Here is a 20757-nt window from a genome sequence, read left to right as displayed (position 1 = left end):
TATGACAGCAGATTAATTAATTCATTTAGGCTCCTATAATCTCATTTTTATATTTCCGTATGTCTTTCTTAGCAAAGTATTGTTCTTAAATTCTATGGAATGTATGACGTCTGCCTGTCTTTACCCTTAAAGGATAAGTCTTTAGGCCAAGTGGTTATGAATTAATCTGTTGACAAATGTGTTGAAATCACATTTTTCCATAATTAATTGTTATTTGCTCACACTTCGAACGGTCGTTTTTTTCGGTTTTTAGCTTGTGGAGGGTGGCCATGTTGTAAATGAGTATGGAAGTGGTTTCGGAAAGAGTTGAATAGTATACCAAATACGTGTGATTTTATACGTGGAGACTACTGGTCTTCGTGGGCTTCTATCAAAATCAAAGAGTTGGTTTCTCTTGGCAATGGGTGTCATAGCCATTGTACTATTATTGTATTGTACAAACGAATATAGGCCTACAGTTATGTAGATAAGATAATTACTATTGGTAACAGAAATCAGTAGGCCTATAAAATATTGATTAATGTCATTTATTGACCCCCAAAAAATGTCGTACGATATTGTGATTGAAATATTCCTGCTGTATAGGTGGCGTGCTCGAATAAATCAGTTTTAAAGGTAAATAGGGTATTTTATATGAACTCGACAAATTGTATGTTTGAGAATAACATCGATATATAAATGATAATAAGTAACAATAATAAAAAGACAAACAATAGAGTAATTATATTATTAATAGTATAGGCCTACCAATGTTAGAATGGTATTTAGGCCTACAACAATTATTCGAATTTCTTTTGGATACTGTCCATGTAGGCCTACAAAACGGCTCTAAAAAATCATGATACATCCTAAAGATTTTACACACCAAAATCATGAATTCATTTGGCGATAATGAAAACTATATTGTAAATTAGCAGTCATCATTATCGTTCTCAATTTATCACTGCGCTAAATTTTCTCAAATTAAATAAAAACTACGGCACTGAATAAATATTTTCAATGATAATATTAGTTCTTACAATTTACATAAACAACCAAGAATAAAGTATCATATTTGTTTACAAGCGGGAGATCAAAGAAGACAATTCTATTTGACAATAAATCACCCAGTTGATTGTTGTCACACGTCAAATTATATGGATATAGTCAAATAGTCTATATACTTTATGATACCCAATTATGGCGTATTGATAACATTAAACACACAATGTCTTATTCTTCTATGCCTCCAGTCATTTAGTCTTTCATTAAGTACGTAGTTCCGACAACTAGAATAAACTCCATACACCTATCAGGCCAAAGGTGCGATATAATGTCAATATTGGAATTTTGTCTTACAAATCCAATAATATGCTGTAACTTTTCCTATTCATGCATTATTACGTAAACCGATTATAATCGTCTGCAGTCTCTACTGCCCGCCTTCGACAAGAACCAACCAATCATGACTTTGCAACCCAAAGCACAAACGCGCCTGAAATGAATGATTGATTCTTTCTGAACTTAAGCGACTTTTTGCCTTAGTCAGGAAACAGTAGAATAAGTGCTCAGTTTAGTGCGGGCGTCAGTTTCTAAAGGTTCGCCCTGGATCTATTATTGGTCTGCAAGTAGGATGTTTCTCATAAAGTGTTTAATACGTCAACATGAAGTTTGGGTACCTATTCATGGTGCTTCTTTTTGGCCTTAGTTTACTGCCCAGCTGCTCAACCTACTTTGGGTATGTAGTAATTTTGTCGACTTTTAATAGGTGTATTTTTAGTACGAGTGAGAAAAGTATAGGTATACATAAACATTCAGCTGAAAATGTTATGTTAGGAAATACAAACATATTATATCGTGTGTAAATGAGCACTCTTTCGATATAAATGTACTTGTATTATGTTGTAGACATAATTATATAAAATACGATATGTAAACATAATGTATACGTCTTCCAATTACATAATATCACAGATTTCCCTAAAAGTATAAGGCTATATGTTTTACTTAGGCCTAAGTCAATAAATATAAGTATTGATATTCATTTAGCTGGGAGAATTGTAGAATTATACGGGTGTTTCCCTTAGCCTATATAATAAAGTGTGTGTTACATGTTCCACGTGCTTAAAACATTCGTAAATACAACCTAAATGTTGAATTGTGAATACTAGGACAGCTTGACATATGAATTATCATATTAATATAATAGGACACTGAACTACAAGATGTTTATATTTAAATGCCAATATTTACGGATTGATACAGACTCCAAACTATGTAGAATGAACTTTAGGCAAGTCTTTAAAAGATAATTCAGCTAAAACAGCAGCATATTTAGCATTAGTTGTCAAAATAATTCAAGTTAAATTAATTTCAAACGATGTTATTTTTGTGGTGATAATAAGTGTCGGTTGGGTGCCTTTTGAACGAACGAATGCCGACACTATATTGTCTTGTGATAGTATCATCAGAAGCCACCCTGCAACGTATCAACGTCAACAATTTAAGTGGTTAGAAGGTATTTTAAATAGGCCAGTTTAGGTTTAGAAATTTTGTGACAGAGAGAATTTTCATGATTAACGGCTACAAATATTTTAGTAACTTTTTTGCGTTTCTTTTTTTCTGTGTATCAAGTTTTATATTACAGTAGTTATATTAGAATTGTGTCGATAGAAAATTTATTTAAACACTAGTAGTATTGTGAAATATTTCTCACTGTTAAAGAAATTATTAGTAATAGTACTCAATGGAACAAATTAATCCAATCAAAAGTTCAATCATTCCTGTCCCGTAACCCCAGTACCAATCCCCCTTTTTCCAACTCGCTAAATACTGATAATATATAACGTGTTACAGATGGACAGACGAATTTGATATTCTAGTATAATTGATCATTTATTTTAGAAATCATAGTTCTATGTTTTATCCTTGAATTCATAAACGATGCTACAGTGGCTATGAATAATTTTTATAACTTTGTTAGGTAGTTGGAAAAGAAACCGGAAATTAGTTTTACAAACTGTCAATGTTTATTTATCTAATTTTTCTGAAATGATACATTTGAATACCATGTTAAAGGGCCATGGACATTATGAAATGTAGATTATTTTTAATAACAATGACGGTATATACGACTATCAACGGTTGTGTTTCAAATTAGGCCTCTTGAGCATATACCTGTTATTCTTAAGTTCTCCTCCGTGTAATGTGCGGCAAATAACAAAGAAAGAGAGAAAGACAAAATACACGTCTTATAAACCAGTAGCATTGTATTTTTACCCTATTTTTGAAAGGATATAAATGCCGTATGTTTATAACAAGCATTTGATTCTACCTGTTGACTACGTGTCCATCAGTGTATTTGAATTGCTGACATTATCAGGAAGCTGAAAAGTCATACCTATATTTAAGTTTGGTTATAGAATTAATAATTTCTAAGAATTTTGAATAAATTAATCGATTGTTTAGTAGGTCTATATTTTATCGGTCCCTCCGTGGAATAATTAGGAGAATCGTCGATCGGTAGATTTGATTCGTTGGTTGATTGATTCAATGATTGGTTTACTGATAACCTGACTGACAGATGATTTGTCGGTGGCTTTTTTTGATTGATGAATGGTTTGGTTTCAGTTGACTTGTATCTGTCAAATACCTCTGTTTTATCTCATATTATGAACCACATCTGACTTGATCTTTACTAAACTTATTTTTGAGGGGATTCCCTTTCTATAACAAGGTACATAAATATGGAAAACAACGGTAGATACTCATTGAAGCTTGGTTCCCACTAGAACGTAACGCAAGGACGTAAACGCAACGCAAGCGTTTTAACCAATGACAAGCGAAGTTATAGACAGTTAGCAATCACAAGCGAATAAGCCATCGCTTGTGATTGGTCAATTCACTTGCGTTGCGTTACGTCCTTGCGTTGCGTCGCTAGTGGAAACCAAACTTAAAAGAACACTTAACTGGTTAGTTTTTAACTCCTTTTCGTCTGAAGTAGTTTTCACAGCAATTCCAGTCCATTTTTATTTTTGACGCTTTGTGTATAAACTTGAGGTGACCACCTCCTATTGAGAGCTGTTAGATTACTCTCATCAGTTGTTTTAATTTTTATTATTAAATATGGCAAGTTTCGCATATAGTACAGTACATTGTATTATCTGACTACTGCACATTTGTCTTGTAGCCTATATATCGCGTTTATGGTTCCACCCCACCAAGAACAAATTCAATGCTGAGGCCTACTTTTTGTCAACTTTGTGGCCTAGATTATGCCTATCCAAAATCATCTTCAAACTTCAAAGGAATCGCGCAGTACATTATTTATAAAATGTAGGCTATTCACCCTTTACGAGTGTCGAGATGCATGTTATCTTGAAAAGTGTATTGTGTATCCATCAGGTAGACTTCAGAATATGGAACACTGTACTTATTAAATTGTAATTTTGTTCACGTCAAAATGTAATAAAGTTTTCTGAATCTAACGGGTGTGCAGCTCCAGTTCGTGTTGACGAGATGTGTATTTGGGCTAATCTAGATTGTATCAATCTTAATAGCGTCCTGTCTTGAACAAACTATTACAGATATAATGGAACTAAAAAACGTATATTATGACCAAAAAGGATATTCATGATTGACTGTGTTTAATACACTATATTACCGAAATATTGACACTATTAGCTTGGTATAATATCATGCTTAATTGATATGTGGTTTAAATCATAGCCTTGTAAGACGTGTTTCCCTCATATATGTTTTTTCGACGTTTTTGTTTTAGAAGCATGCTGACATTTAAGTACGATATGATACAAGATTTAACACTATCCAAACATTGTCATTGTCCATTATACTTAGTAATTGATTGTTTTTCTTTACCAAGTCATCCATTAAATAACACTTTTCTCCCAGGTCTCAACTAATTATGGTATAATATCTCAAAGGAAACTGTATAATTAAGAATAAGGATTGTTCTTATTTCAACACATATAAAAATTAAGGTGAACTGATTATCGTACATGAGAGAATTGTATGGCTGTGCACACGTTATTTCTGTGCTGTCTGGAAGGACGTGATACGTCTGAAGATATCCGAATCAGGACTGAGTATAAAAGAAACCAATGTGGTTCGCTGGCCTACATTAAGTATCAGCTCAATACAAGTTAACGGGATAGTTCAGACACGAAATGAGTGTCCACGCATTTATAAATAGCAACCATTGACGCAAACGTTATTTGGTGTGAACTAGTCCTTATTGTGTTCTGTATAGTCTTTCTTATTTGTCAGGAAGATTACGCCATCACTTTCAACTCACTTATTTTCGACCAATTTACATCAAAATGTCTTTCCCATTTCATTGTTTACGAAAACTTGTTGCGTTTTATAGTCATAACATTAGCGATACGATCATATTGCTAGGTCAACTTCTCTGTCTGTTATGAAAACATTACTAAACATCTAAGTGTTGCCGACATAATTCGATAAACAAGTTATACAATCTGATATTGTTATTATAGTGATTTATTTTATGTGTATACGTAAGCTTTTATATTTGGTTTTTAGTAAGTGCAATATAGGCCTACAGATCACACAGATTGTGCTTTGTGGTTTATGCGCACGTTTTTTTAAATAACGTAATAGGCCTAGCCTATTCTGTCACGGTTTCTACAAGATACCCATGGCTAATACTGTACACTAAACTCTTGCCCCGAGTCTGCATTGATTGTCCTTTTTGTTAGTCCACCAGTCAACGTTGCGATTTGTGTCTGGAAATAAATTTCGAGCTTTTATTAGTATTTTATAAGTATTATTATACATACAGTACGAAACGCCATGTGTGCCAAAATATTTATTTTTTTACTATTAATCTCTCATACTATTGTCATGTAGACAGTACACTTTAGTACAATATACAATTTCTGAATATAGAGTCTGTAAGTACCATGCATGGAATTGTGATTCTTGAATTTAGGAGGCGGGTGGGTTGATCCGTTTACGTATACGATTGCATATTAAGCAATGTTACATTTGGCTCTGCTGTTAAACAGACCAATCGCTAATTACTAATATTAATGTTTTTAATGCTAGGAAATAATGCAATCCCAGATTTCTATTTCTTAAAATCCTTTCTTTATTCTAGGATTTTATCGAACAGACGAATAAGTTTGGACAAAAACAATTGTAAATTCCTTGGACTTAACGGCAAACAACGAAGTATGTGTCGGCGAGACGAAGGTATGATCGACGTCTTAAAGGAGGCTATCGATATTAGCAATAGATCTTGCTTATATGAGTTCCATAATGAACGATGGAATTGTGATCTTAGTAACTCATCCTATAAGAAAAATTTGTTGAAAAATAGTAAGTAAATATTATTTTATTTTTTAAGGCTAAAATTTCCATTTGTTGGAACCGCATTAATTTTTTTTTTATATTTTATCTAAAATTGTCGTATTCATTAAAAATTGAAAGATAATAAATAATTCAATTTACCGTATTGCGTAATCGTCGAGCGTTTTGTGGTGCTTGGTCATTTTACACTATCATTCTTATGTTAGTATATCACAATAGCTGAATAGTACTAAATGTCCTCCATGAAAAAATAAAATTACGTGACAATTTCTTTTTTGATTTGGCCTAATTATGGTTTTCTCCTTCGTGTACTCATTTTGTTTTGTGTCGGGTGTTTGATTTGAATTAAGACAGAACGATCATAGAGTCTAGTAGCTGAATCAATACAAAATGACAATATAACATATTATATTATCATGTCATGTAACATATAAACGAATCTGATGTAAGTTGTTTCAAAGGTAAAAGTCGTTATGAAAATAAACCAAACACAGGAAAGATTGATAAACGAAAGCAGATGTTAGCATTGAACGATTGAAATACAAATATCGATATATTATACGTACAATAAATGTTTCATATAGTAGGAGTTTCATGTTAGACATTCCACTTCTTAAATCCGGAGTTATTTATTGAATATAGGTATTATAGATTTATAAATTTTATCGACAAATAATATTCATAATTGATATTTAAAACAAAAACAATATTTTATAAAGCTTTGTAGGATTCCAGATCGACACTATTCCGCTAAATATTAAAATATTCCTATATTCGGCAATTAAACAATATATAAAATAATGTTTCATATGGACCTGTTTCTGCCGGAGTTTCATGTTAGACCTTCCACTTCTTAAATTTGGTTATGTAAGTTATGTAATGAATAAGGGTTATACAGACTTAACTTTAAAACAAAGCAATATTGTTTAATGCTATTTAGGATTCCAGATGCATGAGCGTCAGTCTCATTCCACTGAATATTATTTGTATCTATTTGTATCCATTTGTATCTATTCAACAATTATACACTTGGTGAATCTTAATACAGCCTGGATATTAACTGTTAAAATGACGATAACATGTTTTTTTTAATATATGCATGTTTATTTTCACCGTTAGACGTGACATCCTTTTTTAACGTTTCATTCAATCGTTACTTGTAATATTCGTGCTTCTGCTTTGTATCACTATTTAAGGGCCTCATTTCCCCTTATAAAGTATACGGTAAGCAGGAATACATGTTTAAGCACTACAACCATTTTCTGCGAATCAAGATGAGGACAAGTCAGTCAACAAGGAGGTTACAACGAAGGGAAATGATGCGATGTTTGGGAAATTAAACTTCCCCTCCCCCACAAATAATGTGATGATATGAAATAAATACGATAGGCGCCTGTAACATAGCAGTACCATGACTCTGATTGAGTATATCATTGCATTAGAACTTACATTTTGTAAATGGGGAATCGTTGAAGGTTTGCCAGATGTTGGCAAGGTATACGGAAAAGTGGCCGATCCTGTTGCGAAACAGGGAGGTGACCAGGAATGATGAAATTAAACTTTCCTGCCAAAAGATGACTGTTAAGATAGACGCCTGTAACATGGCTGAATTGATATCATTAATTCTATTAGGCCTATATTTGTTATTAAAGCATAATATACATTTATTCTGTAGTAGTTCAAATGCAAATATAAATCATCTGGCACGTTATAACCTTTCAATCCCATACCAGTATTTTCTGTAAAAGCCATTTTAGAATAGATGAACAGACTGTTTTAAACGTTCCGTTGTTTAATGATCATTCACATACTGATATAGTATATACTTTGTCAGCAAACACCGGTACCACTAACACACCAATGGTACTGGACGTCTTTTGTGTGTTCGGGTCTCTGTTTCTTCCTGCGTTACTTAAATTATAGAGAAAATGAATAAACCTGTGATATACGCCTAGATTTCCATTTTTATATCACGGCGGAATATGTATATTATACGTTCAATATTACATACGGTACCGTACAACGACGTCATAATAGTCATTAATTCTTCTAATCTAATCTGTTGAGGTATACAGAATATTAGTCTGTGAATTTTTATTTTTATCAATGTCTTATCTTCTAGCTGCCTAATTACAGATCAAAGGCTACATAATAAACATGCCACAATATTGATTTTGGCACCATGATTGTAAAACGTTGTTCCTTTATTATTTTCATATCACTGAATGGGGCCGACTTTATTGAAACATAATACAATTAAATCCGACTACAGGATAAGCCTATATATATTTTGAAATAAATGTTAAATTAAAGCTTCATTCGTATTTGTTCTAAATTTTCACGGAACGGATGACGGCAACGTTTGTTAAATAATGGAACCTTGAAGACTTTAACGGCAAATGTGAATGCAGCTTTATAGGCTATCTGTTGTTTGATTGACAATTGCCATTGTGGTCATAATTTCAGGAAAGCATAACATTTTATCCAAACAAACAATGTTTGTAATTGATTGTTATCCAATAGTTTTTATTCGATTTTATTTGACCTTTAATCGGCAAATCTGAAATGAGTGCATTTATAAACAATAATACGACGTAGCAGCAATATCTCCTATTTATCATTGACGTTTGCGACAGCTGTCAAACTGTTGTGTCAGTTTAATAATGCATTTACTCTAGTGAAACTTCTTAAATTTTTGCAAATTATGACAGACTTAATATCTAATATATATATATATATAATAACTACTCTGTCCCCAATCGATACGCATGGTGATACTGCAGACCATACATGGAGCACGTGACGTATATCACGGTAGATATTGTTGGTTTCGGGGCACTACACACTTTAGTCAGATTTCCCCTCCCCTCATCCGCTTAGTACCCCTCCCCCTCTCTGCATGGGAGAATAACATTCGCATAATGAATTATGGCGTTGTATTAAATATACAAAATTAAATAAACAGTTATTTCTAACTCACTAATTGACATCGGTGCCAAATTTAACCGGTTGTTGCAAATAACAATCATATAGCCTCCTGTTTGCAAACACCAAATGATAATCGGAAACGCAATCGGAATTAAGTCTTTACTCTGAAAGACATACACTTGTAGGAGACATTTAATCGCCCCCTGCCTGTAGTTGGACAGGATGATATAAGGTTCATTCCTTGATACATCCGATTAGTTGTCAAGTAAGATGTTCATCAACCCAATATTGAAACCATGCAAATGTCCCCGCTTAGATAAGTTTGTAAAGATGTATTTTCCTGTTATATCAAGAGATGATCCGTCGCCGTTTTAGTTGTTTGTAGATGTGTGTCCCTCCTTTGATAGTTGAGTTTCTGACAGGATCTGTAACAAGCCTATTTGAATCTATTTATCATAGATTTATCTATTTTAAACACGCATGTGTGATTCGTCCGCCAATTATTACTTGTCATAATGTGTTTGACGTGATTTTAACGACTTTAGCATAGCCTGTATTAATTATGTTTTTTTTAATATTGCTCCATGAGATACGCCCATTATTACTATAAATTAATTTCGTTTTTTTAAAGAACGGATATTTCGATACTCGCCAATACTTAATTCAAGTAATTTTGTATGAGTATTTACTTATTAGTGTTGACTGGATGTGATTGTGCAATTTAACAGCATTTAACGCCCTGAAACATGTCTAAATCTGAAATGTTTAGTACACAAATATCGCACCACCTCGGTTGTGATGTGGTCGAAATTCGTTGTTACTTACCAATTAATTTCCGTTAATATGCAGACAATCAATAATTTATCACAGGCCTATACATGAGCAGAATTAATGTAACTTATACTAATATTCATTGAATACATATCGTATAACCATCAATAAAGGTAACGACTTCAGAACAAAAATTTCGACAGTTTTATTGTCACAGAAATATGTTAATTTTATTGTGAAATACCTAATACAAAATTAGCAATGATATAGCATTAAGTGATTAAGATATTATAAATGCTTGACCCCTGATTTATCATTTTTTTATAATCCTTCTAGAAATGATAAAAAGCTATACCTGTAGTATTTGATTATTTGATTTATTATATAACAATTACCAGAATTGTACGTGCATAATTATGAGTTTTTTTATATATAAAAAAAATAATCATACTAAAAAGACTTATTAGTAATTGGCATAAGATAAAAACACTTGACCCACAAAGGAACGATGTTATCACCATCATTCATATCCTTCTTGTTACTTTACACCTCCTCAAAAATGACAGATTTGTATTAAAAGTGTTTTTTGAGATTCGTGGTTTAATTAGCTAAGTGTATTTAAGTGTATTTAAAATGAATACAACAGGATGATCCACTTTTGATTTGCTAAGAGTGTTTTACTCGGTCTTTACTACCTTCTGACTACTCACTTTACAATAGATTGTCTACGAGGCTATAAACCACAGACCATCATTTATATTGTGTTGGCAAACATTTTACAGAATCTTACGACGCATGTTCACTGTCCATTTCAACCGGACTAATCTTATTGGTCGAAAGTGCTCCTTTAGTCCGTCAACAAATAAACACATTATTTATGCGTATAATTTATAGTTGAAAATAAGAGAATATTAATTTTGTTTGCATGTTAAATGCCTTTTTCCGTATAACTTTCCGATTCACAATCAATATACTGAGTGTATCGGGAAAACCAAACTTTTTTAAGGGCACCTACCTGTAATATCAAATATGAAACAGAATGCCTTTGGATAATAGACCATTTCGTTTTTTTCAAGCCTTCGATGGTTCTCTATAGTTAGTATAAGTCTACGCTGGTGATTAAAATTGCCAAATTCACGTTCTCGTTATAGTAACGTTGTTTCGTTTAATGTGTGCAAAGTGTAGCTTTCATCAAATGTCCTATGAGCACTCGATTGATCTAATCATTGAACAGCAACTAAAAATAATTACAGGGTGTCGTAAAATCTTAGGAAATATCATACATCAAAGTCAATTCATGTACATATTCCCTCCTGGTGAAAACATTAACAGTTGTACTATGTGTACTATATCTTACTGGGTGTTCGCTATACATACCTGTTGATGATATCCCACATTAAAAACAAAATATTCCAAAGCAAAATGTTTGTTGTAAATTTGTCTCGTATAATTATTAACTAAACTGTGGCGTCATACAAATATTATTATTTGTCAGATTTCCCCATTCTCCCAAATGAACATTCTTATTTACATCAGTTGTTTTGCACACATCTGGCCAATTTGTCTCGTGTAATTGTTAACTATTTCATTATAGGCAGTGTTTTATATCTGTCAGTACTATTGTTTGCAGTTCCGTTTCAGTCTGGCTGTGGGTACCATAACGACAAATATGCCTAGTGCCATGCACTTACAAAACTTTTGTTGAGTGTTGAAACATTTGGTTAACTATTGATTTAGTTACGTTATTAAATTGACTTTGTCTAGGAATGATAATTGACAAAGGTTTGATAAGGTGAACATCAACACGCTATGAATGAAGTTTGAGAGGGATTTAAAAAGGAGGAGTAGGCGAGTGAGGCACCCAGGGTTTTGAGAGATAGAGTTGCAAAGATAAGAGTCAGGTGAGGATAAGGAGACTCTACGAATGAGTTGGAGAGAAGGAGTTACAAATGGAGAAGTAGGCGAGTGTAGGCACTCAGTTGTTTAAGAGGAGGTTGCAAATAGAAGAGTTAGGCAAGGATGAGTATACGCTATACGAATGAGTGAGCATGGGGGGTCGAAGTAGGCGAGGATGAATCTCTAATGCTAGAGGTATATCTTATTAACAACCGTGTCTCTCTCTTATAATGCATTTGTTGCTAAAAGAACAGTGTATCAGTCACATTTTAAAGAATAAGAATATACTTCCTAGCTAATAAGTCTAACCGATTAAGGAAATATTAATTAAGGAGATAAGTTTTTAATGAAGAACACGATTTATGTTTTGATAAAACTAGATGTCATAGTCGCCTGTCTTCTGTATACAAATTAATTGAGATGATATTTACTTTGACACTTAAAAAAAACTGTAAAACGAAAGTCCGAAGGCTGGGTCTCCTTTACTTTGCCTTAATTGTTTTTACACTGCTTTCATAGCGACTAAACAACGTGCACAAGAGGAAAAAACGAATACGTATTTCCAATTTGTTTGTTTAGTATAAAAAGTCATTTAAAAACAATTGATAGTTAGGTGGAAAGTATAATATTAGTTTGGGATTTTTTTCTGAACAACGTTAGGACTAAATTAATCAGTTCGTGTGCACTGTTATTCTTAAAAATGAGTACAGTATAATAATTATTATATTTAGTTGGTTAGATAAGATGTATACATTATTATATAGATAACACCACAGTATGAGCCTCTAACGAATAAAAACAGCGAGATTTTTTTGAATTATCAAGTTGGTGCTAATTTAAATATGTTATTACAAAGTGTGAAAGTCTATATTGCAAGTGTTACGCTTATCGTTTGAGATCTTTACCATAATAAGTTAAATAAAGCCGGCTGGTGGGAACTGCCTTACCAAGGAACTACTGAATTAGCATGTGTAACTCAAAGTGTATGGCCAACGACGACAGAAACGTGTTTCAGCTGACCAGCAGTTAAAAATGCTTTTGTTGTTTTTCGAATATATTAAAAAATACATAGAAAATTGAATAACCATTGGTATAAATATGGTGGAATTTCATTTTTGGCATATAAAGTAGTGCTAACGGGCGCACTTCTCTCTTATAAATTTCATTTTGTCTTTTTCTTTGTATTGTATATTGCAGAAATTGAATAAATAAAAATAAATACATTTTACCACATCCCCGGTATCCGAATTGAACATTCAATGTCATTCGTCGCGTCTTGGTGATTAAACGCGTGTATTTGCACGATCTGAGGATCTTAATGCTAGCCAAATATCTCAAATTATGGGCGTGATACATATTTCAGGCACCCATTCTATCACGTAATCGTTAATCTTCTAATTCAAATAATGGAGTCATGAATTTTTTAGACAGACATATTACCAGGGGTTCACTCTACCATGTCAACAACAACATCGATGTTCCAAGTCCCTCAATTTTATGTAAAATAATCATTCACTTGATATGCTATGTCACACACAAGACGGACGGCTCTAGCTATTACTTGACACTAATTACTCGTTTCCTAACGAAACTTATACTGTATATAATTTTAGCCAACAACGTTAGCTGCTCCACGTATTTCAATCAAGACTTCTCCATGGACTTTTTACCAGTCTGGTTTCCACCCGTTGGCGTGTCCTTTAACCTTAATTAATATAGTTTACGTTATGGCCTAAAACTATCAATATCTCATTACATGGAAACACATTTGTTATACGGTACTATACGCGAATGTGGTTTTTAAATATGTATTTTTGTGTGATAATCATGTTAGTGTATTATTTTGTATTTATTATAAAAAAAAAGTCCTGTAATAATTTTACGCACTGCCACACTGCAAAAAATATTATTTACAGAATGACCTCGGATAATAAATTATATAAGTCCTTTTTTTTTTAAATATTAAAATAATAATGTTAATCCTTTATCGCTAATGTATTTAAATTTAGCCTACTTTGCATTTATTAAAAATTAATAACTACCGGTATTTTTAATAGTAAAAAATATTAGAATAATAATTCATCGAAATGAAATTTGTATAGAAATTGTTTATATCTCATATATTAAGTGTTCCTCTATCAACTTGGTATATTCAATTTATTAACACTTAATTATTACTCAGCATGTTACAGTTATCAATCTTGGATGGGTCTATTTAAGCCTATACGTTACGTATGTGTATATTCTTATTGAAACTCATGTCATAAGTCATTAATTCTGCATTATTCAATTATTAAAAAACACGTATAATTTCCTTTAAGGAAAATTCAATACTGTATTAAAGCTTTTCTACAGTTGTAAAATATTAAGAAATACACCATGAGTTCTTCACGCGTAATCTTGAGTACAGACTGATTGTTGTATGTCTTTAAAATATTAAGAATACACCATGAGTTCTTCACGCGTAATCTTGAGTACAGACTGATTGTTGTATGTCTTTAAAATATTAAGAATACACCATGAGTTCTTCACGCGTAATCTTAAGTACAGACTGATTGTTGTATGTCTTTAAAATATTAAGAATACACCATGAGTTCTTCACGCGTAATCTTAAGTACAGACTGATTGTTGTATGTCTTTAAAATATTAAGAATACACCATGAGTTCTTCACGCGTAATCTTGAGTACAGACTGATTGTTGTATGTCTTTAAAGGTGGTGCTGTATCTCACGACTTTTGTACTATCATCTTTCTATTTATTTACAGGGTTTAAAGAAGGATCATTCCTATATGCAGTGTCATCTGCAGGCCTATCCCATGCTATAGCTAGGGCATGTAGCCGAAATCATCTACTGCGGTGTTCATGCGATGAAACCACGTTTGATGTTGATAAAAATCGGGAAACCTGGAGATGGGGAGGCTGTGGAGACAATATGAAATATAGTCAAAAATTTGTACGAGAATTTTTGAAAAATAATAGAAACGATGCAACAGAAAAACTAGATAGACATAACAGTGATTTAGGAGTACTGGTAAGTGTGATTATTAACAATAGTGTTTTATTACTGTGGTGGAAGCCCTGCTTACACACTCACTGTAACTAGGCCTATAGAATAGAATCAACAAATCTTATTTACCTTTGCTTTAAATTATCTCCATTATTTAATACAGTATTAATTGAAATATTTGTTTTATTAAAGTTGATTTAATGACCGTTTTCAAAAGAAGTGGACCCTTACCGATTGTGTAATCGGGTCTTGATAAAAAATGTGCCTAATAAAAACAAAAGCAATAATTCTTGATGATGGCTTTTATGCTTTACTGCTTTTCTCCCTCGGCGGTTCCTCTTAATATAATGTTATCAATCAATTAGAGTATTACATTTTGTCATCGTCCAGATTCATACATTTCAAGTTTTAAATCCCACTCTTCGTTTGTTTGGTTGCCTTATAATTATATGAACATAATGCTCCATAAAGGTCATTTTGCTCTGCGGTTGTCGTTGTACTTATTAATTTCCTTATTGCATTGCGATATATGTCACTAAGCTTGTCAATACTGTACTTTCATGTCTCCTCAGCCGATGTTAAAAGATTGGCTCAACGTAAACATATCTCGTGATATCATAAATCTGCAATATCATAATTTTAAATTGCTATATTTGGCTATGTTTATTTTTTATCGAAAATTGATTTGTCTGCAAATCTCATGTAAGAGTAGGCCTCACTGCTGCAATTCCAATTGAGTTGTGGTAACATTCCCATACCAATGAATGAAAACATTTATTATCGAACTCCTCCCTACACCACCAAGACACTTGAATCGTGTGTGTCAAAATGACTAAACGACTATTTCCACGCGTGCGCGTAATTTGTTTCTCTTCGTACCATGGTTGTAGACTTGAACCCAACGTGTATTTCTTGTTACAATAATACAATAATACATATATTTCAACAATTGCAGATTACGCTACTGCCCTTGTTCAATTTAGTCTACATATACAGTGCAAAGGGTTAATTATTGTCTGGGTACGATTAAATGGCTCTTTGCCTAATCTCCAGGTGACCTGATTTCTCTATGGAACTATTTGTCTGATTTTAGTTTTTTTTTACTATTAGTATTAGTGCTACATAAATAATGTATTTACATATTTTGTTTACATTTATTTTGTTTGTAAGTTATTCGAATTTACAGGTAACGGAAGAAAAGAATTTACAACTATTATTCTCTCCCATAATTTATTATCAAAGTTCGGTTAGAATCATTGTGAGAAATACAAAGCAAATAAACATAGCAATAATTGGCAAACACAGTCAATGGAATTAGGACTACTTTACAACTCAGAACAAACAAATCAAAAAGTGTAGGCGTACAGTGTATTTGAAGTTTGATATTATGTATCGATAGGTCACAAATGCTGTAACAATGTATGTACACTTTTTGTAAAATTGTGTAAAATAATAAGAAAAATATAATATAATAATGGAAGTTTTGAAAAAAGTATTCTGATTACCTCGTTATTTACTGATTAAATTAGGTATTAAATATTAAATTCAACATAAAAGGAAGATAATCATCTATGCGGCCTAATGTGTAGGCTTCATTTTCTGAAAAGGTAGAAAACCCCAAATCTGCTATGGTAGAATAAGATGGGAAATAATACTGTATTATCAGTCATGTAGGCCAACACATCGTTTTTTGTTTATAAAATGTTATTGCTGTCAAAAATATCTACACTGTGCATAATTTTGCTGTTTTATTTTTACATTTATAGCTTGTAAAGAAAGGAATGAAAAAGACTTGTAAATGTCACGGAATTTCAGCAACGTGCTCAACTAAAACATGTTGGAAACAACTTGCTCCCTTTCAAAACATTTCCAGATTAATTCAACAAAAGTATGAAAGCGCACAAAAAGTTCGACTTGGTAATGGAGCCCGTCCGGGACTCTTGTTAAAAGAAATGTCACCTCGTAAACCACTTTCAACAGAAATGGTTTACAGAGATCAATCGCCAGACTACTGTAAGCCGACAGCTCATTCACCAGGTACTGGTGGACGTCGGTGTCAGAAGGACGAGAATTGTGACAGTTTATGCTGCGGTAGAGGCTACGACACCAAAACAGAAGAAGTCGAAACAATGTGCAGATGTAATTTTATTTGGTGTTGTAAAGTTGAGTGTGATGTTTGCTATAACACAACTGAAGTGTATACATGTAAACGATACGTTCCTCCATTTTGAGATCATCTTTTTTGTTATCTAATTAGAGCGAGATTTATACTATTTTATAACACAGAAAATATTTATTATGATATGCTGTAGTTTGCGCCGCAATCATAAGAGATAGATCAATATTTATTCTGGTTTGATGTGTGACCAAAACCGTGGATAGGATGACACCGGGAAGAACAAATTGGCTGTGTAAACGACGGACATAAGCTGCATTGCGCGCACAAGATGGCAGAACATTGAATCGGTCGGTTGAGGAAACAGCAATTATTGAGAAAGCAGGCCACATTTATTTATTAAACAATTACATATGGCACAAACTCATGGAAAGGCCTACTGGAAATCGCAACTGGTAAAGGGGATTAACCAAAGATATACATATGTAGTAGTACAGTAAACAAAGCAGACTCTATGCCATTATTGGGTGTGTCATGTCGCTCACATTTTTTGGCATCGGGTGTGTGGTATTTTCCAGTACTACTATCTATCATGTGAACGAAAAATTTGAAAGTGTTCTTGCTTTCAAGAATACACTTACATATTCTACAAAACAGCTTCACAATTTAAGCCCGTTTGTGATCTATTAGCAAATTTATCGATCAGGCATCTGGGAGTTTTTAACATTAATATCTTTGTAACCGTCTGCTATAGCGTGGCATTAAGAAGTAGAGTCGTTGTGTAAGTTAAGAGAAACCGCATTTGTTCATATCCCACACGAGCCATTTATGGCTCAAGTTGTATTACTAAACGTTTTCAATCCATAATCTACTCTGTTCACGTTTTGCTTCATATTGATTAATCTGGACATATTTATAAAGGATATTTCAACAGGAAAATGACGTCATGATCGGAACAAAGTCCATCGGACACTCCGGAGCCATGGTCACCAATTTCGATCATTAATGGTCCATATAATGTGACAGTTGTAAGAATATTTTGATACTGACCTGTTTTAGAGGACGTACCTCGAAGCTTTTGAAAGGAACTAAATTGATACCGGCCCTTCTTTTTTTAATACAATCTTTTTCGATAACGTAAATTAGATGAAATGATATATAGGCCTATGTATTGTTTAGTACTTTTACTACATTACACCACGTTTGATGTAGGTAAGACCTAAAAGTAGACAAAAACAAAACACTGAATTTTGGGCACAGCCCACCACAGGTATTTATTGAGTTCATATATCCGACCTACATCCAAATAAGTACTGTCGTTCTATTCGATATTTGTAAAAATACATTCATTGTTTTAATCGATTCTGATTAAGACCATAACCGCACCAATTGGTCCCAATGATGTTTTAATCTGGCGGGGTGTGTTGATGCGATGGTTGGGTACAATAAGGGGCTGAACTTACCAAATGTCTTATATCTTTTTAGCATTGCAATTTCAACAATTTATGGGATGGGGGAGCGGCTGGACCCCTTTGGATTCGCATATTATTATCAAATTTTTATTTTTAGTCATGTAAGCTAAACTGTATCATGCCAATATTTCTAAACTCTATATAGCTATGTCGCGTGATTATATTTTCACTCATCAGGAGCTATAGCAGCTCAGAACATTTTTAACCCTTAGTGTACTCTGTTGATGACCTCCACGATAACACACCGATCGTATTCATAAACCGTAATGTTAATAATTAGATAACGCCATACCTGCCTTGGTAATTATTTCAAAGGCACTTCAACTCAAATAGATTGTGTTTGGGTTAAAACTCGACATTCAACCATGGGACAGCAGGTGTAACATTGTAACAATTTCATTAAATCCCTAATATTAAACCTACAAGAAAATGTAGGCGCCCTCCTATACAGTATTCCAGCAGTGTGGATATCAAACAGTGTGCTATTTTGATTAAGTGAATTCATTTTACAAGAGTGTATTCTTTATTTATAATTGTCGAAGCAATGATATAATATATGTTTTTATTTGTTGTAACTGCAGATTTAATAGTACCGTATTGGTATTTGTGCGTTATCATGCCTTTGAAAATGTTTCAGAAAGAAAAAGAATTACCAGTGAGAAACTTAAAACGAAAACTGACGGCCTATTATTAATAATTTTTCCCAGAAGAGCGTACAAAATGCTATCTAAAACTAGAGAAAGCAGAAAAGTGTTCTTGCATACATTATGCTAATATTCCAGATATATCAAAAGTCATTGTTGCTTATATAGGTTTTTTTTAGATTAAGAAATAAATCGTATTTATTGTATATTAGTGAAGTTTGACCACAAAAAGGTCGATAGTTTTCTACAAGATATGTAAGATACTTAACTTTATATAAAGTTTATGTTGTATATTTATGTAAAACATTATAATTATATATTTATATGTATAATCTTTGTTATTTTATATTACTATATGTTAAATCGTGTGATTATACTGTGATAAGTAAGGTAATCGTTGTTGTTCTTGTTAGTGTGTACTATATTGTAAGATTATTCGTTTTCGTAGCGACGACCTTTTTGTAAAAACAAATATTTTAGGATGTATAATGTAGTAAGTACCACATGATATTATGTGTAATTATTAGGTTGGTTTTGTTTGATTGTTACCAAACGACCAAGCTTTTGATTCTATGAAGGACTCGATATGGCATTCGAAATTAAATCAAGAAACTCATTTTGATCAAATAGTGAATCTGTAAACGAAGGATCTGTATCGATGTCCACCAGCAGTATCTCGCTGTATGAGGCTGTATTTCGCTGTATGAGGCTGTATTATAATTAGGAGACATGTAACAAAGTCATTTGATAAAACTGTATTTTGTACTTTAATAATGTTCTATACGCCAAGTGTTCAAGTGGATTAGCAAAATCATAATTTTTAGGAAGAACTGGAATTAATGAAATATGTGTCTGCATTTTATGAGACACGAAGCAAAGATATCGAATTGATCCGTTTAAGCTAGGTCTATTCCATCAAACACCTAAACGTGATATATTTGCTGAAACTGGGGGTGTTGTGGGTAAGGGGATTATGAAAGGGTCAGGTGTTGAATCATGACCAAGCTAATTTAACTTAAAATGTGTCTGGTAAAGTTCAAATCATCCAAATGTGCATGTAATAGGCCTACTTCATATTTGTTTCAAAGTTTTTCTGTTAAAATAAACTTCTTTTGAATAACAATGACCAAAGTTTAAACATTACTCTAAACTCGTCCTACTTCATATATTATGATGCGAAATATACTATTAGCAGCAGTGTATCCTGGGCCTCGCGCATCAATGTGATGTTAACGCAAACTTTCCATGGCTTCTAAAGTGAGTGAAGCAGAAGTGATGATGGAGTGGGTCTATAACTATTATTTAAATAAGTTTATCCAATCCAATGTTTTAAATTTAAAGTTTTACAACCCTCTTTTGTACGTTATCGTAGGCGAATTTTCTATCAAAAACAACATAAAAACAACAATGAAGGGAGTCAAAATAGTTAATATACCATGGAAATAAGTACGAGCTACAGTAGTAGGCCTAGTACTTATTTTAATTTATTCATAAATAGACTATATTTACAGCGATTTAATTGGTCTGTAGGACAACCAATCACAGAAAGAGGAGTTGCATGTGATGATACACCATACGGCGGTGGTGAAGAG

General features: G+C 32.9%; 1 protein-coding gene across 1 annotated transcript; it reads left to right on the top strand.

Moving 5' to 3' along the window:
- Positions 1-1533: 1533 nt before the first annotated feature.
- LOC140040503 (protein Wnt-9a-like) lies at positions 1534-20315 on the top strand. Its single transcript, XM_072086490.1, has 4 exons — positions 1534-1717; positions 6119-6339; positions 14692-14957; positions 16700-20315. Exons 1-4 carry the CDS (start codon positions 1644-1646, stop codon positions 17162-17164), a joined length of 1026 nt encoding a protein of 341 aa, XP_071942591.1. The 5' UTR covers positions 1534-1643; the 3' UTR covers positions 17165-20315.
- The last annotated feature ends 442 nt before the right edge of the window (positions 20316-20757 follow it).

The sequence above is a fragment of the Antedon mediterranea genome, chromosome 2, assembly GCF_964355755.1.
Source record: "Antedon mediterranea chromosome 2, ecAntMedi1.1, whole genome shotgun sequence".
Classification (NCBI taxonomy): domain Eukaryota; kingdom Metazoa; phylum Echinodermata; class Crinoidea; order Comatulida; family Antedonidae; genus Antedon; species Antedon mediterranea.
Note: the sequence above shows the minus strand (reverse complement) of the source record. Positions and strands in the feature narration are given on the sequence as shown.

Excerpts from the sequence above, each read along its gene's own strand:
- LOC140040503 (XM_072086490.1), top strand. The coding sequence starts at position 1,644 with ATGAAGTTTGGGTACCTATTCATGGTGCTTCTTTTTGGCCTTAGTTTA. Across the intron at positions 1,718-6,118 it reads AGCTGCTCAACCTACTTTGG|GATTTTATCGAACAGACGAA; the intron begins GTATGTAGTAAT and ends TCTTTATTCTAG. Across the intron at positions 14,958-16,699 it reads ACAGTGATTTAGGAGTACTG|CTTGTAAAGAAAGGAATGAA; the intron begins GTAAGTGTGATT and ends TTACATTTATAG.